General features: G+C 39.0%; 9 protein-coding genes across 13 annotated transcripts; 5 read left to right on the top strand and 4 right to left on the bottom strand.

Moving 5' to 3' along the window:
- The first annotated feature begins 27 nt into the window (after positions 1-27).
- Positions 28-3048, top strand: LOC111601094 (alkaline phosphatase). Of its 2 annotated transcripts, XM_023317531.2 has the most exons (5): positions 28-209; positions 974-1158; positions 1395-1654; positions 1716-2817; positions 2893-3041. In XM_023317531.2, exons 2-5 carry the CDS (start codon positions 1089-1091, stop codon positions 3021-3023), a joined length of 1563 nt encoding a protein of 520 aa, XP_023173299.2. In that variant the 5' UTR covers positions 28-209; positions 974-1088; the 3' UTR covers positions 3024-3041. The 2 variants fall into 2 exon arrangements, with proteins under 2 accessions (XP_023173299.2, XP_023173298.2); XM_023317530.2 differs by having other exon boundaries at positions 51-209; positions 1716-3048.
- Positions 3049-3214: 166 nt separating this feature from the next.
- LOC111601033 (cleavage and polyadenylation specificity factor subunit CG7185) lies at positions 3215-7730 on the top strand. Of its 3 annotated transcripts, none has more exons than XM_023317443.2 (7): positions 3215-3619; positions 3813-4511; positions 5534-5677; positions 6042-6526; positions 6587-6886; positions 6952-7017; positions 7080-7730. In XM_023317443.2, the coding sequence occupies exons 1-7, from the start codon at positions 3551-3553 to the stop codon at positions 7276-7278; spliced, it is 1962 nt and encodes a 653-aa protein (XP_023173211.1). In that variant the 5' UTR covers positions 3215-3550; the 3' UTR covers positions 7279-7730. The 3 variants fall into 3 exon arrangements, with proteins under 3 accessions (XP_023173211.1, XP_023173210.1, XP_023173212.1); XM_023317442.2 differs by having other exon boundaries at positions 7077-7730; XM_023317444.2 differs by lacking the exon at positions 5534-5677 and having other exon boundaries at positions 7077-7729.
- A 1661-nt stretch (positions 7731-9391) lies between these two features.
- Positions 9392-11185, top strand: LOC111601058 (bax inhibitor 1). 2 transcript variants are annotated; one of them, XR_003944364.1, is made up of 5 exons: positions 9392-9459; positions 9690-10143; positions 10202-10372; positions 10464-10607; positions 10860-11185. XR_003944364.1 is itself a non-coding variant. In XM_023317476.2 (4 exons), exons 1-4 carry the CDS (start codon positions 9392-9394, stop codon positions 10896-10898), a joined length of 732 nt encoding a protein of 243 aa, XP_023173244.1. In that variant the 3' UTR covers positions 10899-11183. The 2 variants fall into 2 exon arrangements, 1 of the variants encoding a protein (XP_023173244.1); XM_023317476.2 differs by lacking the exon at positions 10464-10607 and having other exon boundaries at positions 10860-11183.
- Positions 11186-11449: 264 nt separating this feature from the next.
- On the top strand, positions 11450-13166 carry LOC111601024 (gustatory receptor for bitter taste 66a). The gene is made up of 3 exons (XM_023317432.2): positions 11450-11690; positions 11743-12345; positions 12409-13166. The coding sequence occupies exons 1-3, from the start codon at positions 11450-11452 to the stop codon at positions 13164-13166; spliced, it is 1602 nt and encodes a 533-aa protein (XP_023173200.1).
- A 49-nt stretch (positions 13167-13215) lies between these two features.
- LOC111601057 (selenocysteine insertion sequence-binding protein 2) lies at positions 13216-14437 on the bottom strand. The gene is made up of 3 exons (XM_023317475.2): positions 13817-14437; positions 13539-13759; positions 13216-13477 (listed from the first exon to the last, which is right to left on the bottom strand). Exons 1-3 carry the CDS (start codon positions 14386-14388, stop codon positions 13251-13253), a joined length of 1020 nt encoding a protein of 339 aa, XP_023173243.2. The 5' UTR covers positions 14389-14437; the 3' UTR covers positions 13216-13250.
- A 298-nt stretch (positions 14438-14735) lies between these two features.
- On the bottom strand, positions 14736-16941 carry LOC111601101. Its single transcript, XM_023317540.2, has one exon. It carries the CDS (start codon positions 16929-16931, stop codon positions 14814-14816), a length of 2118 nt encoding a protein of 705 aa, XP_023173308.2. The 5' UTR covers positions 16932-16941; the 3' UTR covers positions 14736-14813.
- LOC111601102 lies at positions 16906-18562 on the top strand. Its single transcript, XM_023317541.2, has 4 exons — positions 16906-17171; positions 17355-17474; positions 17550-17886; positions 17948-18562. Exons 1-4 carry the CDS (start codon positions 17137-17139, stop codon positions 18545-18547), a joined length of 1092 nt encoding a protein of 363 aa, XP_023173309.1. The 5' UTR covers positions 16906-17136; the 3' UTR covers positions 18548-18562.
- A 278-nt stretch (positions 18563-18840) lies between these two features.
- LOC111601075 lies at positions 18841-19366 on the bottom strand. Its single transcript, XM_023317501.2, has one exon. The coding sequence runs from the start codon at positions 19356-19358 to the stop codon at positions 19185-19187; it is 174 nt and encodes a 57-aa protein (XP_023173269.1). The 5' UTR covers positions 19359-19366; the 3' UTR covers positions 18841-19184.
- LOC111601074 lies at positions 19356-20324 on the bottom strand. The gene is made up of 3 exons (XM_023317500.2): positions 20179-20324; positions 19597-20020; positions 19356-19538 (listed from the first exon to the last, which is right to left on the bottom strand). The coding sequence occupies exons 2-3, from the start codon at positions 19888-19890 to the stop codon at positions 19362-19364; spliced, it is 471 nt and encodes a 156-aa protein (XP_023173268.1). The 5' UTR covers positions 19891-20020; positions 20179-20324; the 3' UTR covers positions 19356-19361.
- Positions 20325-20398: the final 74 nt, after the last annotated feature.

Genomic DNA, 20398 nt, shown 5'->3' with positions numbered 1-20398 from the left:
GACCGTATACTAAATATGCAGAGATGATAAGGTACTATCGATATTTAGACTTTCGACATGATTTGGTGTTAGACAATGTAAAATAGAAAACATTCAATTCAAATTCAAAAAGGAGTTAAAAGGATTTATGGCTCTTACAATTGAATTGCGCGGCACTAGTTAAGTTACATAAAAAAATTACATAAAAAACTAATTTCAAAAGGAGAAAGGTAAGAAATATTATTAATCAATTCCTCAATATCATAATTAATCTTTTAATCAATAGGGCAAATCTTAATAAGTTAAACCGCCACATTTTCGGCAATATCATCTTATAAATAATGCATATTTATTTAACAGCGGCTCTTGTCAGTATAATAAAACATATTAAGTACGTTGATTAAAACTGGAATTTAAGTTCCTTGCTCCCGAATTCTAGCGACAATTAGTGAAATTCCAAATGTTACATATATATAATGTTAAAATTAATCTGCGCCAAAACAGGATTCAATAAAATATTATTGCCCAAAATCAAAATAAATACTGCAAAAATCTTAGCATCATTAATTCAATGCTAATTATTAGCAAACCTGTTTACCTGAAATAACTTTCATGTATTAATATAAGCTTTCTACTCAGGCACAGCTAAGCGATAACAAATTCAGTTGAAAATCTTTTAGAAAATTTAAATATATATTATTAACTCCAAAAACTGCTATAGATAACAAGCTGTAGAACCGGTGCAGTTGCATGTAATGATTTAGAAACGCAGCTCGATCTAAAAATCGCATCTGAATAAATCGAATGCATATTCAACACACACTGTCTAGTCTCCAAGTATTTGAAAGCCCTGCTGCAGTTGGGTTACCTGAGGGACCGGTTATCTATAAAGTCAGATCGAGTTTTTTTTTATTTTAGTATACCGTTGATCTTCGCCACTCAATTCGTTACACTCTAAACTGATATAAATAAGCACGTATTTCCTTCCACACAGCTTAATCAGTTCTCAACCAACGCCGGAGTACGAGGCACAATATTCGAAGCCGAAGCCGAAACAGAAGTCCGCAATCGAAAGTTTTTCATTAAGAGAAGTTCATCAAAATTCGACAATGCGTGCTTTCTGGTTAACGCTCTCCATTCAAGTTGCTTTGTGCTATTGTCAGTACATTTATGGGCCAGGTGCGTGACATTTAACGGTGTGCCACACATATTTAAAGTATAAACAGTGAGAGTGTGAAAGATCGTAAACAGAATGCGAACACAAAACAAACTAAATACATTTAATTTGCCTAATCGAGTGTTAATCGAACTGAATGTGCAAATGTGAAAGAATTCTGAATTTTGATCATTTTTAAAAATACAAAAAAAATAATCAAGAACTTTCACTAAAATGCGTGTTTTATTGCTCTTAGCAGATCCCGCCTGGAATATACGCTCTACAAATGATCTCAAGAGCAAAGAATTTTGGTTCCACGATGCTCAACGTACGCTCTATGAAAAGATCTCCACTCTACCGAATCAGTATTTGGCCAAGAACATAATCTTCTTCCTTGGCGATGGAATGTCTGTGCCCACTGTAACAGCCGCCCGCATTTATGATGGCCAATCGAAAGGCATTGTAGGGGAACGAAATCGTTTGGAGTTTGAACAATTTAACTACGTTGGATTGTCAAAGGTAAGTTAAGTCTTGGAATAGTAAGTAATCAATGGATAATTTTGATCTATATTTCCTTAAGACTTACTGCGTAGACAAACAAGTTTCTGATTCGGCCGCCACTGCCTCTGCATACCTGTCCGGCATAAAGGCTAATTATATGACAATCGGTGTTTCAGCAGATGTAAAGTTCAATGACTGTGGAGCAGCCAAGTTACCCAAGAATCATCTCTCCTCAATTGCGGCTTGGGCGATGCGTGGGCGTAAATCTGCGGGATTGGTAACGACAACTCGTGTCACCCACGCCAGTCCAGCTGGAGTTTATGCCCACACCTCGAATCGTGACTTTGAAAGTGATTTTGATGTTAAGGATCTTGGACACGATCCCAATAACTGTCCAGACATAGCGCAGCAACTATTGAACGAAGTGGGTCAAGGCTTGAAAGTCGTCCTGGGCGGAGGCACTAAGAAATTTCTGCCCAATACAGAAAAGGATTTGTACGGCAACGTGGGCGAGCGTTTAGATGGACGCAATCTGATAAATGAATGGCAACAAAGCAAATCAGGCAATGCGCGAGTTGTGTTCAATCGCACGGATTTGCTGAGCATCAATCCTTACAATACGGACTACTTATTAGGCTTATTCAATGCATCTCATATGTCATATAACCTGGACCATAGCATTGATAGTCCGACGCTCGAGGAAATGACGGAAACTGCAATTAAAATTTTGTCTGGGAATCCAGCTGGATACTTTCTGTTTGTCGAAGGCGGTCGCATCGATCATGCCCACCACGAGACCAAAGCCAAGAAAGCCATGGACGAAACTGTGCAATTCTCAAACGCTGTCAAGAAAGCAAGACAGTTAACCAATCCTTGGGAAACTTTAATCGTAGTCACCGCAGATCATGGACATACTATGACCATTAACGGATATCCCGATATAAACAACGTGATAACTGGTCTTAATTCGGAATTAAGTGACGTCGACAAATTACCTTACGCCACTTTATCCTACGCCAACGGCCCACAAATGAATCTCTTTTATAAATCGGAAAATAGCACAGTTAAACGCGTTGATCTCCGCACTCTAAATATTGGTGATAAGGACGCAAGGTATCCACATGCCGTGCCTTATTCCGAGGAAACTCACGGAGGTGGTGATGTTGCAGTTTATGCTAATGGTAATAATAAAAATAATAACAACTATGATAAGCAAAACTATACATTTAATTATGTCTTATATAATTCTGTTTTAGGTCCCTGGTCTCATCTGTTTAGCGGCGTTTACGAACAGAACGCAATACCCCATCTAATGGGTTTCGCTTCATGCATTGGTCCTGGCATCACATATTGCGACCTGAGGCCTAAGAAAGCTTACAATCCATAAAAGAATTATTAAGTTACTAACTGCCAAGTATTTATTTATAACAATAAATCAGAATCGTTAATAACGAAAACTCACATTTCGAAAAGTACCGCGTTTTTTTACAATAACTTTTTTAATACTAAATGGCATACGAGATTAGTATTGAATACACTAGTGCTAAATATGGCGTTTTTAACATTTGTGGCATTTAACAGACACGGTCACTCTGAACATCTCCGCCATTTTAGCTGTAGCTGCAGAAAATTTTTCGCAACAATAGTTGAAAAAGCTGTTGTTTATAATGTAAATATATTATATATGTGAATATCGTATATTCGTAACAGCTATATAAATAGTTATTCGTCAACTACGGGCTTTACTTGCATTTATACGTACGCCGCACGCCGGTGGCTAGTTGTTCGACTGTACGGGCGGCTTGTGATTGTGAGCGTGTGTGTGTGGTGGAAAAAGTGTGCACGGCACCGCTAAATAAGTTGGTCGCGTGCGTTTAAAATCAATTTTTTTGTCCAGTAAACGCTCGTGCAACCATGGCCGACGGTGTGGTTCTGGACTTATATGCCGAAGATTTGGACAAAGATTTTGCCGGACAAGCTCAGGTAAGTCAGCATTACCATGCTTTATATGTGCAGATATATGTATACTTGCATGCGCGCATTTGTATGCAATCGTATACTTGTATGTGTAATGGGGGTATATTAAATAACATTGTTGATATTTTTACAAATATCGATATATTTGTTTGTCCGTGCATGTATCGAAATATTCAACATACTCTTTTTTTACGAAAAGGATGAATTTGGTGGCGATGGCGTCGATTTGTACGATGACATCGGTGGCCCCACCGAGCCAGTAGCTGCGGGCGGCGGCGGCGGTGGTGGCACTCCAACTGGAGATAATGTATCCGGGCCTGGATCCATCGACGGTTCCTCTAATGTCGGTCCCAATGGAGTTTACCATCAGGGCAGTGGTAACCAAACTCCAACAATGAATCGCCGCTATCAGCTCTATGTTGGTAATCTGACCTGGTGGACCACAGATCAAGATATATCGAATGCCTTACGTGAAATTGGCGTTAACGATCTACAGGAGGTGAAATTCTTTGAGAATCGTGCAAATGGTCAATCGAAGGGCTTTAGCGTAATATCGCTTGGTTCCGAACCTAGTTTACGCACTGTACTCGATCAGTTACCCAAAAAGGAGATGCACGGCCAGACCGTGGTAGTCACCTATCCAAGCAAGCAAGCACTTACCCAGTTTGAGAGCCTGCAAAAAACACGTCCAGTACCGCCACCGCAGCAAAATGGACCACCCCGTGGACCTGCACCACCCAACATGGGCGGACCGATGCCTCCGCATCCGGGCGTGCCCCAAGGTGTGCCTCCTGGACATGCGCCACGCATGAATCCCAACCTACCACCAGGTCAATACCGGCCACATATGTCGCAAGTGCCGCAGGTTGGACCAAACTCTGGACCTCCAAGAATGCAGGTGAGCTTTTGCACCTTTTTGTTGTTCCTTTAATTTTGCTTTCTTTTGCCCGTAAGTCGTAGCTTTTTCAATTGCCCGTTAGCAAGTGACCATAACAAAAGAGTTCTTGAATTTGTTTGGAATTGTTTGGCTCGTCAGCCCGTATTAACAACGCCATTTACATTTCTTTTTAACTTTAACTCATTGAAATTGTTCTGAATGCAAAATTTGATATCTTAAAAGTCGAATATTTGGTCGTATATTTAGCTGATCAATGATTGGTCAAATTAATATAACATAGATAAGTGGAATTGGAAAGACATCATTATATTCATGACATGTTCTTTAAGTTCTGGTACACACAAGTAATATAACTGATACTCCCTAGCAGGACCTATGTATTAGATATTTATAGAACTGTATTTAAAAAAATTTGTAAACAAAAAAAAAAAAGAAAAGAAAAGACAATCCTATAATAGCATTAAAAAGCAAATTTTTTTTGTCACTTAGAAAAAATTTTTTAATTTTGTTTGTACTTGATATCTTAAGAGTAACTAGACATGCAAAGATTCGACTATAAGGTTATTATTGTTCATTATTATGATTTTAAGTACGATACATGTTTTGGTTTAAATAAAAAATAATTTCAGAGCAATTTTATAGAATTTCTATTTATATATCTGTATCCTTTACGCATAAGCCTATTTATTACCATTTGTTTTTTTTTAATGTAATTTACTGCAAACTTTAATTGCAAACTGTTGAGACTTCAAACTTGTTTGAATAAATCTAATGGTAGCTATAATAAGGCAATATTTATGACTTTGTAAATGTGCTGCATTTGTTTTGCGATCTCTATGTACTTAATATCTATGTATTATCTATATTAATTATAATTATATAAAAATGTTTATGTATTACGCTTTATATTTATATTCCATTCCATGTGTTTTATGACAACGCTTACGCACACTTCTACCCACCACTACAACAACAACAACTACATCTACAATAATAAAAAAAAAACTTACGTAAATTATTAGCCGCCAATGCATCCACAAGGCGGCCCAATGGGCAATCAACAGCCACCTCCCAGGTATCCGCCAGCGCAAGGTCAATGGCCAGGTCAACGTCCCGGTGGACCCCGACCGGGTCCACCAAATGGACCGCTCCAACGACCACCAATGGTAAAAAATCCTAACAAAAAATGCAAAAACAATATCAAAGATATCCTATATATTATATTATTATTTTATAAAGATTTAATTATAATATAGTAGAGAAACGAAACCAAACTAACCCAAGTTAAGTTAACTTAGTGAACGACATTAGAGTGTCTCATCAATTGTATTCAGAACATTTAAATAACTGCACATGTTTGTAACTGCAACAGCCACAATACATCCAACACATCCACAGACACAAATTTCATGCACATCCATGACGAGGCTACTACCACACAACTGCAACTGGCCTAATTTAATGTCTAAACCCTTCAATACCATGTTAAGTGTTGTTATTAATTTTGTATTTTATGCCTTATTTTTGCAGTTCCAGGGGCCAATGGGCATGCCAGTTCGTGGTCCTGGGCCGGGTCCTGATTGGCGTCGTCCTCCCATGCATGGTGGCTTCCCGCCGCAAGGGCCGCCACAGGGTCCACCGCATATGCAGGGCCCGCCACGCCCGCAAATGGGTCCTGGTCCACCGCCTGGTTCGGGTGGACCACATGGCGCTCCCGCTCCGCATGTCAATCCAGCATTCTTTAACCAACCAGGAGGTCCGCCACCGCATCCAGGTATGGGTGGCCCCCCACATGGTCAACCAGGGCCACAGCCAGGCATGAACATGCCTCCTCAGCACGGACCACCACCTCATTTTGCACAACAGGGTGGACCGCGCAATCCGTGGCCAGGACCTCCGCAAGGCAAACCTCCAGGCGCTTTCCCCGATCCGCAAATGGGGCCGCAATTAACAGAGGTAGAATTCGAAGAGGTGATGAGCAGAAACCGCACGGTCAGCAGCTCGGCGATTGCCAGGTAAGCTCACAAAAAATGAAAAAGGTAACTTTTATAATTAAATAATTTGTATTACCACAGAGCTGTTTCTGATGCTGCCGCTGGCGAGTATTCAAGCGCCATCGAAACATTGGTTACCGCTATTTCCCTCATCAAGCAATCTAAGGTGGCTCACGATGAGCGTTGTAAGATTTTGATCAGCTCACTGCAGGACACACTGCACGGTATTGAGGCCAAGAGTTACAATCGACGCGAACGTTCGCGTTCACGCGATCGGTCCCATCGCAGTCGTCAACGTCGTGAGCGATCGACTTCGCGCTATAGGGAGCGTTCCCGTGAACGAGAGCGTGATCGTGATCGCGAGCGTGAGCGTGATGGAGGGTAAGTTTGAATGTAGTAATTTATATTCTTCACTTATATTCTTACACTCGTGCATTCTCAAACAGCTATCGGGAGCGGTCACGAAGTCGTGAACGCGAGCGTCAAGCTCAGGATCACTACAGAGACGACAGGTAGTTATGATCTAATAACTTACGATACTCAATCTCAACACTTCCATTTTGTGCTATAGCAGCAGCCGATCGGCACGTCCACGTAAATCTCCAGAGCCGGTTGTTGCAGAAGCCGCTGAAGCACCGTCATCTAAACGGTATTACGAGGAAAGGGAACGGTATCGCTCTTCGGATCGTGAACGTCGTGATCGGGATCGGGACCGTGAGCGTGAGCGAGAACGTGATCGGGATAGGCGTGAGGAGCATCGTTCCAGGCATTGACTGCTACACAAGCGAAAGCAAAATTAATAACAACCAACACATACCCAAACACATCTTACACCTCCTAGACACTTTTATTAACACATAATAATGATGCAGCAAGCTGAAGAAGGCCAGCCACAAGATTAACAAATTTTGATTTGTATCTAACATTACCAATACGTAGGATATGAATATGGTATAACATAGTTTCTCCTAGACGTACTAGAGTAAGCCGAAATGTTGACAAGCCTCTACAAAAAAACAATACACAATTGAACGACGGACTGCCACGCCCACACAATTTAACATATTAACGGCATTATAACTGCATTGCATCTGCACACATCCCAATTGAGGTCGTCATCGCGGATGAAGGGACGGGACGGATGGACAGCAGCTACAGACGAAATGAACTACAATCAACATCATCATCGTCATCTTCACCGCAGAATTTCAATATTATTGTACTTTAATATTTCGGTTTATTTAATAAAACATATATATATATGAAAACTAAAAAATGTTCGAAAAGAAATACTCAAACTGTCTTGCGTTGTGTGTCTTCTTGTACCCTATATATATATATAAAAATATAGTTTACGAATTGATATACACATATATATTTAAATTGTACAACTACAACGCATTTATTCTTAATAATATTGTTATATTAACACTTGCATCTGATTGCAAATTGCAAAACTTTTGCCGAAATAAGGCCAAGAATCGTAATAAGCCCAATTGTATTCAAACATCTCTTTTCCTTTTGTAAATCTTGTCTCAAGCATTTATCTAAAGTTGACTTTATTTATATACATTTAAGCGAGCTTATTGTGCGCGTGTGTGTGACTGATCATACCTCTAAATGTTGACTGCCCTTATCCAATGGATAAGTTGAATATTTATATATATACATATAGCTAGAATGACAATATTAATCCATATTATGTAAATAAGTGGTATGAATGAGTTGTTGTGCGCCTGTGATGATAAATTACCTTAACTATAAACTAATTGAGGTCTTTACAGCATTTATTGTAGAATTTTTAAATGCGATCAAGCTTTTATGTAGTTGCTATGTAACACTAACCTTTAATTTCATTTTTTATATACATACTATGAACTTTATTTTTATTTGTACTATGTACACAAACATTTGTAAATGAATTTTAACTTAAAACTTGCTACACTAATCCATATGATATTTGTGTAAGTTATAGTTTTCGATATTTAGTACCTGTAACTTTCTTAGGTCTGATCTAACGCGAAGCATTACGACCAATACGGTCGGTTAATACTTTTAATCAAACGAATTTTGTCTTGTACAAACTTGAAACTGTGATTTTGAGTGAAATTAAATATACATATTTACTGTAAATCATGCACAATACAGGTAACGTTATATACATATATGTATATGAAAATATAGTCTGTAAGTGCGCCTCTTATTTACTTTAAACGGATAATATCAAGATTGCAAAATCATATTTATGTCACTCATACTTAAGACAAATCGTCATTATTTAAATTTATGTTTTCTATTATTGTTTAAAAAATATACGCACTTAGTGTTCAATTTATCACAATATTCTATTTAGAGCAAAGACTAGCGCTAATGGCCCGAAATAAAGTGTAAATTTATAATTTAGTACGATGGTTTCATAATTATTGAAAATCGATCAGAAAAGCTTACATACAAATATTTATCTTCAAACACATCGAACTTTCGTTCGTATTTTTAGTTAATAAATGGTCCAATAATAAAGATTCCTTCAATAGCGTCCAAGTATCAAGTTATTCGAGTTCGGAATTTCAAAAAGCTATCACGCGCCGATAATTGTGTTAAAGTTTCTTGCTTGAAGTGTGACCATATGTTCTTTTGCGCACAAATGGTTACCCTATCATCTGGAAGCTTCGTCAAGTTCGATATTACTCAACACTAAAGTGCAATATAGATAAATAAATGTGAAATACAAAAACGAAAAGATCGACGTAGTATACAACGTAAAATCAGTCAATCCCATTAACAAGGTTTTGCTATTTTAGTTCACATTCCGTTCACCCTCCTCCGTTCGATTAATATAAAAAGAAAAGAAATAAACTCATTTGAAGTAGAAAACAAGGATACAGTATGGCGGATACGGCACAATATATAAACGAACGTTTCCAACGTTTTATGCACGGCATCGGCGAACGCTAGTGAGTATACAAATAAACCTTACACTAGCACAAAAGTCACTGTTCGATACGCAAATTGAGTCAAATGCAAACACTTTGCTAGGGGGCAAAGCGAAGGCCACGGTGAGGCTGACGTGTTGTTTTGTTATAATTCCACATCAACAGTTGGTCGGGTCTAATCAATAGTCCTTGAAAGTAATGTACACGTACACTCATAGTTGAACTAATGCATCCTGCCTTTCTCTTTTTAGTGAGCCATTCATCCGTCAGCACCTGTCCAAAGTTTATATGGTGCTGGCTAGCACTACCGCTGCTTCGGCAGTGGGCGCCCTGCTCCAAATGCGTGGAACTTTCGATTTGGGCATGTTAGCAGCTATCGCTTCATTGGTGCTGGTTCTGGGTCTACACTTTTATAAAGACGACGGCAAAAACTATTACACGCGCTTGGGAATGCTTTATGCCTTTGGCTTTTGTTCGGGGCAAACATTGGGTCCCTTGTTGGACTACATTTGCAGCATCAATCCGGCGATTATCCTAACTGCACTAACTGGGACTTTTGTCACGTTTGGTTCTTTGTCGCTAGCCGCTCTGCTTGCCGAACAGGGCAAGTATTTGTATCTGGGTGGTATGCTGGTTAGCGTTATAAACTGCATGGCTTTGCTCAGTCTATTCAACATGATCTTTAAATCATACTTTGTCCAAATTGTAAGTAATATCAAAGTATAATCACTTTGGTTCAGCTAATATATAATCTTCGTTTCAGACTCAATTATACGTTGGCGTCTTTGTTATGGCTGCCTTCATAGTGTACGACACCCAAAACATTGTCGACAAATGCCGCTTGGGCAACCGCGATGTTGTACAGCATGCATTGGATCTTTTCTTCGACGTGTTGAGCATGTTCCGCCGTTTGTTAATTATCTTAACGCAAAAGGTGTGTTTACAATATCCTAATTTTAATTGTTATCGATTAAGGCAGGGATAGTATATTTGACTTGTGCTCAATATTGTGCCCTATATTACAGCTCAAGAGTTTTATGGTTTGAGAGTTTGGTTTGTCAATGCAGTTTAGCGACCAAGCCAATGAATAACCTTGATCTGACTACTTATATCAATCAATATCTTTAATTATATTGCAAAGAAATATTCTTTAATATTCAATCGCAACGGTATGCCGATTTAAGCGTATACCTTTCTTTCGTATGTCCAAGGCAATAAGTATACTTTCACAAAAGTCTCTAGGTGTTCTTTTCCTATTGGCCTTTTTAATTTAATTTATTTTTGGAAGTATATTCATTTCCAGGTTTACGAATAACTTTTTTGAAAACGATATCCTCACATTAAGTTCGCCATTTGTGAAACTATATTTATAACCTTGGAAACAGTGATTAACATATTGTAATATCTCATCTCATTTTCAGGAGGAGCAAAAGCAAAACGATCGTCGTAAAAAGAAGTAATAAAAAACTTGATCAACTGACAAATTTCAAATTATTTACGTTGGAAACAATTTTAAATTCCAAATGAAAGGGAAATTAATCTTTATATTATATATATTACACCAAATACAACTGTACACAAATTGTAGTATTTGGTACACATGAAAACCATGCAAATCCCGACCTAAATGCCATCTAATAAAATTCAGTTCATTCAAATGATCTTAAATGTAATTCTTATGGCCTTATGCTATTGAACGATTTTTAATAAAGCCCCAAGGTATATATCTGGATGTTGTGTTAAGTTTATATTATATGTAATATCTATTTTGGGTTAATTATGAATTATTTATTATAATATATATACAATTGATGACGATTCAATAAACGTATATTTTCCCTCACGTAAGTCCTTTTCCTTTAAACAGGACCATGAGATTGCATTCGTTGATTGTATCGATTAGCGGAACAATTCAACAAACCAATTTAATTAAGTAAAGTGGTAGCCAGCTAAAAGTGTCACTTGGTCGATTATTATTTAGCATTCGAGTTTGTTCTGACCAACGCGCAGCATGTCACAACCGACACCAATGGTGCAGCCGTTGTTGATGCAATTCCAGCAACTGTTTTTCTTATCAAAATTGGTGGGCGTATTGCCACAGGATTTAGACAAGTTTCGATTTAAAAATGTTTTGGAAAAGTCCCGCAATGGCATGGTCTATATGCTGGGCATCTTGATGTTTTATATGGTGCTTTATAATCTGCTAATTTACTCCTTTGGAGAAGAGGATCGCTCGCTCAAAGCAACTCAAAGTAAGTAGGATGAGATTGGTGTTTAATTCAATTAGGTAACAAAACCATGCAGGCACCTTGACATTTGTTATTGGCCTATTTTTGACCTATATTGGGCTTATTATGATGGTCACGGATCAAGTGACAGCGCTCTTTAATCAAGGACGACTGGGCGACCTGTACGAGCGCATACGCGTAGTTGATGAACGTCTGTACCGTGAGCAGTGCCTGGTGGACAACAGCAGTATAGCAAAGCGAATTCGTATAATGCTTCTTATGACATTTGTGTTTGAGCTTTTCATTCTGTTAAGCACATACATTATGCTCGTTGATTATACGCAGTGGCTATCCGTCTTGTGGGTTGTCTCGGCAATTCCCACTTTTATCAATACTTTGGACAAAATTTGGTTTGCCGTGTCGCTATATGCACTGAAAGAACGTTTTGAAGCCATTAATGCTACTTTGGAAGATCTCGTAGCAGAACACGAAAAGTTCCTGACCTGGTTAAATGGGGTCGATCCCAATGATCCCATTGAGGATCGCGCAGCAGATGATTCTGAGTCCCAGCCGCCACAGTACGACAGCAATCTGGAGTACTTATACAAGGAGCTAGGTGGTATCGACGTGGGCTCACTGAGGGGTTCAGGTAGCAAAGGCAAGAACAAGGTTTCCCCAAGTAAGTTATCATCCGTAAGTTGCTATCCATAATAATATAATTTGTTAAATTTAATGAACTAAGTCGCCCACTCGCTGAACTCATTTGGAGAATCGATTCAATCGCCTCGAAAGCTGCTACAGTCGAATACAACTCCAATGATAAACATGGCTCATGAAAGCGAGTTAAGCAATGCGACCAAAGTCGAGGAAAAGCTGAACAATCTGTGTCAAGTGCACGACGAGATCTGTGAGATAGGCAAGGCAATGAATGGGCTATGGAGCTATCCAATTCTTTCACTAATGGCCTACGGCTTCTTGATATTTACGGCTCAACTGTATTTTCTGTACTGTGCCACCCGGGCACAATCGATACCCTCGTTATTTCGCTCCGCAAAGAATCCCTTTATTACAGTCATCGTGCTCGTCTACACATCGGGAAAATGCATTTATCTAATTTATTTGAGCTGGAAAACCTCGTTGGCCTCTAAGCGGACTGGCATCAGTTTGCATAAATGTGGAGTCGTGGCTGATGACAATTTGCTGTACGAGATTGTGAATCACTTGTCGCTAAAGTTGCTAAATCATTCCGTGGACTTTTCGGCCTGTGGTTTCTTCACGCTGGACATGGAAACGTTATATGGTGTTAGCGGCGGCATCACTAGCTATCTTATTATTCTTATACAATTCAACTTGGCTGCACAGCAGGCCAAGGATGCAATCAACTCTTTTAATAGCTTTAACGACACCGCTGGATTAGTGGGAGCTGCCACCGAATTTGGCAATGAAAGCTCCTCACTATTCGATCTGGTTACTACTACAATGATGACGCCCTTGAATTAGTGAATTATATGAGTATAAATTTAGTTTATTAACATATTTGAGTAGGCACCTTTTTGGCACTTTTTCTGCTTGATTCAATAAAGATCACGTTGCAGTTAAACATTTGTATTGATAGCTGGCTACATCCAACTCTTTCAGCAACTGCTTGAACGTTTCATTGGCTCCATCAAAGTCCAGAATGGCGACACATGATATTTGTGCTCGCTTATGTAGTGCATAGGCTAACTCCCGACGCATTAGCGAGAAGCAATAAGGCACTTTTTGTTGCTGACAAACAGACTTTAACTCATCTATGGTATCATCCAGGCCGCCTTAAAAAATGTTTAGATTAATAATAGGTTATACATTTTTTGAGTTAAATATTTTAGCTACCAGGAAGTGGGCAGTTCTCACAGTCGGGTGCCAGGATTAACAGCTTCACTTTGTTAATGCGCAGCCTAGACAGCGACTCTCGAAATCCCACCACCAAGCGCGGATGGGCGCGTGCTTTAATTTCATTGTGAGCGTAGGCGCGTTTCTGAAAACGATCCAAGTCATTTAGCAATTGAGTTGTCAGCTCTTTCAGACGGGGTGTCGTGCAATTATCACAGTAGCTGCATATGAGAACTATAATTAGTTAGGGGAGCTTGATTACTTTATACTCTACGCACCTTCTAAACCGTCGGGAATGTATTTTATGTTTTGGGGTTGATAAGGTGGCTTTCTCTGACTTCTCTTCATTCAAAGTAAGACACTTTAAGTCTTCTATTACCTGTAAAGGATTTGGTACGACGTAATTTAAAGCAAGATTCTGCTCTCTTCTGTCATTTTCATTTGCTGTCACGCACAAAGTTAACTTGTGAGGCTCTTCTGTTTCCGAAGACTTTTGTATCTCTTCCGTATATTTTGTTTCGTTGTCAACGTTATGCTGCCTTAAACTGCGATAATTTCGAATAATGCGTTTTAGGCGTGCTATACGACGTTTAGGATGCAAACGCGTCTTTCCCTTGTGCTTTGTTTGAAGTGACACAGACTTTCTAGCTATGATCAGATGAGGACGTTTTTGTTGTTTCTGCTTCTGGCGGGGCACGGTAAGAAAGTCCAGCAGAGACAGTTTTGGTTCCTCCTTGTGTTTATTTTTATATTTGGAGCTGCGTAATACCTTTCGCTTCCCATTATCCTCTTTTAAAATGTGATATGTACTTTGGTCTATTATATTAATTTTATCTGAAAACCGTGACATTTTAGTGATTGTGTTGCAGAATACGCACAATTTATTACTATAAGCATAATCGAAATGATATCGATAGTCATAGTTGAAGAATACATTTCTTCACAACTTTTGGCTGGGCACACAGTTATCAAATTTAAAAATAAAATTTAACTTTATTTAGAATAATTCCGGTTTGCACATTGGCAAATTTTTTACTAGTATTTTATTTTTTTTTAATCGTGTAACGTTAAGTAATCAACAAAAATCAATTAATCAGTCGTAACTTATTTGTTGATTTACTAGCTCCTTAAACTATACTTATTAGATAACAACGAAGTTATACTTATTTTGGACTTAAATATCAGATAAGTGAGCTCGCTCCGCACTAAACTTACACAATAATTATTTATATTCTTAATTAGTTAGATTATAGCACTTTGAGATAAATTAAAATACTATAACCTTATACTACTTTCGATGGCTATGTGCATATCATTAAACTGTTTGAGATGTGATAAGATCAGATCTCGCTCCGTCACAAATATTTCCCAATATCTCAAATATTGGCTGACGTGCTGGAGCACGAGCTTCCCGGCGAAGTCCAAACAACTCCGCGCATGTCGCATGCGTCTGCGACAGCTAGCTAACACTAAGCGTAACTGCTGTTCTGGTTCAAGTTGTGCCAGTATAAAAGACATTATGTTGGCCGTGTCTACTCTCACATCAGTGGGAAATATCGCAGACTCTGTGGGACGTGATTGGGGAAACACGAGCAGCGCCGGGGTCACTGACATCGTTAGCTCCCAAGGCAAATCGTTTGCCTGGCTATTAAAGCGTATAAAATTCACTTCCGGACTCCGTAACATTGCTGCAACTTGCATTAGTTCTTGCGACATAACGGCGGAAAGTGCACAATCCGGACGGTGAATGAGTACGACATTGGTTGCATTAGCGCGTTGCAATGCCTGCAGCAACAATTGGCGATTGTAAGTCTGTATATATGATGCATCCCGGGATGTGACAGTTTTTGGTACGTAGTTCCTTTGTATGCGCGGGAGCTGTCGGGCATAGAACTGCTTAATGAATTCAGTCAGTGCCTGGTAAGAGAACGGCTGATGCTGTGGCATGACATACAATGCTTCAGCTGCTGCATCCACAATGAAAACTTGTACTGCTGAACTGTCTCTTCTATGATTGCCATTGGGATAAATTTGATCTACGCCAAGTTGTTGCAGAAAATCGCGATATTTGGTGCCATCAAAGAGCACCACGGCCAGAGAACGATTCTGCGATAGCTGTTCCGGTGAATGCTGCCACATCAACAGACTATATTTCGCAACCACCTTGGCTATGCCAATCTTTAAAGCTGGCGTGCCCTGCTGTGAATGGGTATGTGCTAAGCACCGATTGCGTGTGTGCAGTGCTAAGAGCTGACGAGTTTTTGACTCCAATTCGTTTTCGTGAGAGTGATGAGACCACAGATAATTTAGATACACATTGATGGAATAGTAGTTCGCCAGTGTAGCTTCAGAAAGCTGAAGTGCTTGATAGCAATTCTTAGTTAACTGATTCGACGTATTTGCACCTTCATACATATGTAACGGCATTTGCATCAACGACCTGTAACGTGTCTCAAGGTCGTCGAGAGCATCCTCTTGCGAGTATTTCTCGCAGTCAATATTTTCTCCACGAAGCGCGTCCTCGCCCATTACTAAGGGCATGGCAGTGTGCTGATGGTGCATTCGTATGCTCATGGCGAGCACGGGCATGTGACGGGCCTTAATCGCAATCTTTGCGGGTGTTCCATAGCCAGCGGTTTGGAGAGGATTAACCTTGGGTCGTATCCAATGCAAGATCTCCATTGGCAGCCAAATATTCGATTTATTATAGCTGTGCAAACCATGCCGGTTATCTATGAGCACTAGTTGTGGCAGTAATATCTGTTCCACCTTTAGCATTTCCTTCGCTCGTTGGCCAAACGTAACTGCAAAACGTACGTTACGCTCCGGATCGAACTCCAACCAATGTATCGCGGTCGCCAAAAAGCGCCTATATGCTTGACTATTAGCAGATTCCAGCAAAGCTAGCACAACGGCATCTGATATCCTCCATAGCGCGCCCAACTCTGAGGTGGTGTGTACGCGATCGATAGGCTGTATAAGATTATTCATGAATCTTGTCAGATCTTCGAAATGCCACGCGCCCTGATATTGCAGTTTCAATTTCCGCCCATAGTTCACCATTAACGTGGGCCACTTGTCTGGATAGCCGCCGTTAATTGCCATGCCGGGGAGCTGTCGATGAGTGCGGCTGCAGTTGCATTGTAGATGCCAACAATCCACGACGCCAAACGAGGCGTAATCCTTGTAATAGTGCGCTACGCCATCGTAAACCAAACGGGCCTGTCTGGCATCGCTCGACCAAGACACGTAGTAAAACATCAAAGATATTTCACTAGCTGCTTCCAGTTCAGATCGCATCAATGGTACGTTATATGTAGGACACTCACTCATTGCTGAATGACTTAATGGCAGTAGGCCGATTCCGATACAAATGTTAATAAGTAAAATCATTTTTATAGGTGCAGGTGGGTTCTTAATTTAATATTGAATTCTACAACGGCAACAGAAAACAGCACACAGCTGATTAAGCAGAGTGACCGTATTCTGTAAAAATTCGCAGTTCTCCCCTAGTCGTTTTGCAACACTAACTACATTTTGCATTGACGCCGCAATTTTTACCCGTGCAAACCGCTCCTTGGCCAACTAAATTACTAAAATGCAGAATGCGGGCTCAAACTGGCAGGATCTCCGGTAAGAGATTATCAACCAATTTATTCACTTACGAATATTGGCTGGAAATTCGAGTAAAATTTCTTTTTGGCATCGTTATAGATTGGCTTTTTAAAAATATATGTTACATTGCAAAGATTTTTTAAAAGTATTTTCTAGATTTCGGTCTTAGACCACAATTTTTTATATAAATAACCTTTTCAGACCTAGAGAACGCATGGAATATTTGCTGAAGACCGGCCACTTGTCGGATTGCAGTTTTGTTGTCTATGATAACGATGGCAAAAAGGTGATTTTAAAATATCACAAATTTGTGCTTATGAGGTGCGTAAGAAATATTTTATTATTTATTCTAAACCAGGTTAATATATTTATATACAATATTTAAATATCCTTTAGTGTTTCGCCAGTTTTCGAGCGCATGTTTGAGGGCGACTTCGAGGAGGCAAAGATACCCGATAATATTGTCCTTGACGATGTGTCGGGCAATGATTTCAAGAAATTTATGGAATATTTGTACTGGCACGATAATCGTCGACTAGACACATATGATCTGCAGACACTGCAAACGTTGATTTATCTAAGCAAAAAGTTCATGGTAACATTTTTTACCAACAATTGCTTGAATGTGATCAAACGTCGACTGTCCAGTGGTTTAGAAGCGGATGTGACAATTGATTTATTCGAGTACAGCCACCAGCTTGAAGACGAAGAACTAGTCACTAACATTAGATCTGTGAGTATTATTGACATAAATAATATGAATTAAATCAAAATCGTAATATTTTTTTATTTAGAAATTTCGTTTTAATCCAGATGCCTACATCAACGCGGCAGCAGTTTTTGATCTTAGCTCGGAGGTCTTTTTAAAATTTATCGAGGAATTTAATGATATTGTTGGGGATAAGCTACGTTTTAGTGTAATAGATCGTTATTGCAAAATACATGGTCTAGTGGAAAGCTCAGAACAATTTTCACAAAATACTTCAATCGTTGATAGTGATCACGATGATGAATGTGGAGATTATTCACCAGTCATCAAAAAAGTTAAGGCCTTAGTAGAGGCACCAAAAACAGATATTAAAAATGCGGAAGAAACGGAACGAGATATAGAGAATGAATCATTCAAGAAAGATGAAAATGAAAACGATACGGAAAAGAGTACAGATCCAAATACAGAGCAAATTACAAAAGAACAAAACGATGAAAAAGAGCAGAAGAAAAAAGAAGAGTATATTAGTAACCTATTAAAATCTATTAAATTTACCTCGATGACAGCGTATGATTTTTGTGCTGGCCCAGGAACGTCTAATTTACTCACAATTGAAAAGAAATATGAAGTGCTGTCGTCCATCTGCATTGCCGAATACAAAATGCATTTGTTATCATCTTTTTAGTCAATAATGTTTTCATATATATCCTTCCTAATTTAAAACAGATTTGATATTAAATGGTTTTGTTTTCAATCAGAAGTTAAAATTGTTATTTTTTAAGTTAAAGTCGGTCAGTATCTAAATAAAAACTGATTCGGTCGATTTCGAAATTCGGTTTCTATTGAAATGTATTTTTATTGGTCAAAAATTGTATAAATGTTTTGAATACAAATGTAGAGTTTGTTTGTAAATTATATTTCTTATTAAAGTGCACATTAAACAAACATGCATTATAACTGATTCAATTTTATATAAAAAGGTTATAAACTTTTTCTGTTCATATCAAAAGGGTATGTTTATATATTTTTAGCTGAGCACTCTTAAAATTCTAAAAGACACTTGGACGGCAAACGTTTCTCATTGAGATATTGAAGGCACATTATTTGTATGTTTTTCAAAATGGAATGATAAAAGCTGGCTGACAAATGTTAACTAAATGTTGAGGGCATTTTGTACTGCATGTATGTAAAAGAAATTGTGCAATTCCAGCAGACACAATTAAATATTTTTGTGAAAAGTTAGTTATGGTCAATATATAGAAACTTATAAATATGGTTAGTAAAAGTGGTTGTGTTTAAGAGAAAATTATGGAAATGGCGGATCAGGCATAACTAATCTCATGCTCGTAGGTCTTTTCCCGCAAGTCATGATTGTCGGGTAGAGCATGATGACGTAGCCCACATAGACGCGGACCATAGCGCAGCATGACAATGATGACGCCTATAACGAAGAGAGCTAAGGCAGCTACGGCGGGATATAGAAAATATAATGCCATGGTTTAAATGTCACTTTCACGCTTCTGCAACTCAACGTATTCTTCGCGCTGGCGCTGCTGATGCAATGTACGACCCTCTGGACGGGGTGGTCGTTGTTGATGATGCGACTGATGAACGGGCTCTAAATCGTCAACTGAAACGACGACGTCACTGGGAAACACTTGTTGGTGAGTGGTAGGCTGTAATGGACAGATATGTTATGTTGTGAAAGCTTTTTACTTCGAGGTAATTATTTACGTGGAATCGATCGAAATAGCTGGCGTCCTTAAGCTCAGTGAAGTCAAGAGGTGGTTGCTTGTGAGGAGTAGAAGACCAAATGGAAACTAACCAGCGATTGCCCGTGTGCCGGTCTTGCCAGTACTTGCGGTGCTTGGAGCAGCAGCCCAAGATTATGTTTAATATAATTATCGAGCCGAGCACAACTGTGCAAATGGCGATAGTCACATAAAACGGCTTGAAGCTGCCGTAGATGGGTCCAGTAAAATATGGATTATTAATGTACGCTTTACGCTCCTCTTCGATTGTGGACATAGTCCCACAAGCTCTGCCTTTATTTACTTTAGAGTGTGATAGGAGAAGCCGTTGACTGATGAAGTCACTGGCCTATTTCTCTGTTAGCTACTTGCTTCTCTTGCTGACCACAAGTGTAACGCCGAATTGTCTGAAATATGCGTATACACAATAAGAAACGTTGACAACAGACTACATTCAACCCTAAATGTTGCTTTTGATTTTAGTTCAATTCAGTCACGTTGGGCGTGGCACTAATTACCGCGTTGCCTTGCTAGATGCAACATTTATTATATTTCGTTCACTTACCATTTGCTCTCAATTAAGTATAACTGCAATTGAAACTTGGCTCGATTTATTTCTATTTCTAAACACTGCACATGCGTTTATAATTAATATTTTTATCTATTTCTAGACCAGCAATAAAAACAACGCCCAAAGCCTGGCTCACAAGCTAACTTAACTATCGATTGATAAGTTGCATTGCTGCTACTGATCAATATTGAAATAAATATCGATATATAACTAT

Source organism: Drosophila hydei, unplaced genomic scaffold (genome assembly GCF_003285905.1).
Source record: "Drosophila hydei strain 15085-1641.00,03,60 unplaced genomic scaffold, DhydRS2 tig00008135-arrow-pilon, whole genome shotgun sequence".
Lineage (NCBI taxonomy): Eukaryota > Metazoa > Arthropoda > Insecta > Diptera > Drosophilidae > Drosophila > Drosophila hydei.
This window is presented reverse-complemented; position numbering and strand designations above follow the sequence as displayed.

Coding starts and splice junctions, on each gene's coding strand:
- LOC111601094 (XM_023317530.2), top strand. CDS start 1,089: ATGCGTGCTTTCTGGTTAACGCTCTCCATTCAAGTTGCTTTGTGCTAT. Junction 1,159..1,394: donor TCAGTACATTTATGGGCCAG/GTGCGTGACATT, acceptor TGCTCTTAGCAG/ATCCCGCCTGGAATATACGC. Junction 1,655..1,715: donor ACTACGTTGGATTGTCAAAG/GTAAGTTAAGTC, acceptor TATTTCCTTAAG/ACTTACTGCGTAGACAAACA.
- LOC111601033 (XM_023317442.2), top strand. CDS start 3,551: ATGGCCGACGGTGTGGTTCTGGACTTATATGCCGAAGATTTGGACAAA. Junction 5,678..6,041: donor CGCTCCAACGACCACCAATG/GTAAAAAATCCT, acceptor TTATTTTTGCAG/TTCCAGGGGCCAATGGGCAT. Junction 6,527..6,586: donor AGCAGCTCGGCGATTGCCAG/GTAAGCTCACAA, acceptor GTATTACCACAG/AGCTGTTTCTGATGCTGCCG.
- LOC111601058 (XM_023317476.2), top strand. CDS start 9,392: ATGGCGGATACGGCACAATATATAAACGAACGTTTCCAACGTTTTATG. Junction 10,144..10,201: donor AATCATACTTTGTCCAAATT/GTAAGTAATATC, acceptor TCTTCGTTTCAG/ACTCAATTATACGTTGGCGT. Junction 10,373..10,859: donor TAATTATCTTAACGCAAAAG/GTGTGTTTACAA, acceptor TCTCATTTTCAG/GAGGAGCAAAAGCAAAACGA.
- LOC111601024 (XM_023317432.2), top strand. CDS start 11,450: ATGTCACAACCGACACCAATGGTGCAGCCGTTGTTGATGCAATTCCAG. Junction 11,691..11,742: donor CTCGCTCAAAGCAACTCAAA/GTAAGTAGGATG, acceptor AAAACCATGCAG/GCACCTTGACATTTGTTATT. Junction 12,346..12,408: donor CAAGAACAAGGTTTCCCCAA/GTAAGTTATCAT, acceptor TAATGAACTAAG/TCGCCCACTCGCTGAACTCA.
- LOC111601057 (XM_023317475.2), bottom strand. CDS start 14,388: ATGTCACGGTTTTCAGATAAAATTAATATAATAGACCAAAGTACATAT. Junction 13,760..13,816: donor CATTCCCGACGGTTTAGAAG/GTGCGTAGAGTA, acceptor TCTCATATGCAG/CTACTGTGATAATTGCACGA. Junction 13,478..13,538: donor TGAGAACTGCCCACTTCCTG/GTAGCTAAAATA, acceptor ACATTTTTTAAG/GCGGCCTGGATGATACCATA.
- LOC111601101 (XM_023317540.2), bottom strand. CDS start 16,931: ATGATTTTACTTATTAACATTTGTATCGGAATCGGCCTACTGCCATTA.
- LOC111601102 (XM_023317541.2), top strand. CDS start 17,137: ATGCAGAATGCGGGCTCAAACTGGCAGGATCTCCG. Junction 17,172..17,354: donor TCAAACTGGCAGGATCTCCG/GTAAGAGATTAT, acceptor TAACCTTTTCAG/ACCTAGAGAACGCATGGAAT. Junction 17,887..17,947: donor TAGTCACTAACATTAGATCT/GTGAGTATTATT, acceptor TTTTTTATTTAG/AAATTTCGTTTTAATCCAGA.
- LOC111601075 (XM_023317501.2), bottom strand. CDS start 19,358: ATGGCATTATATTTTCTATATCCCGCCGTAGCTGCCTTAGCTCTCTTC.
- LOC111601074 (XM_023317500.2), bottom strand. CDS start 19,890: ATGTCCACAATCGAAGAGGAGCGTAAAGCGTACATTAATAATCCATAT. Junction 19,539..19,596: donor GCTATTTCGATCGATTCCAC/GTAAATAATTAC, acceptor TGTCCATTACAG/CCTACCACTCACCAACAAGT.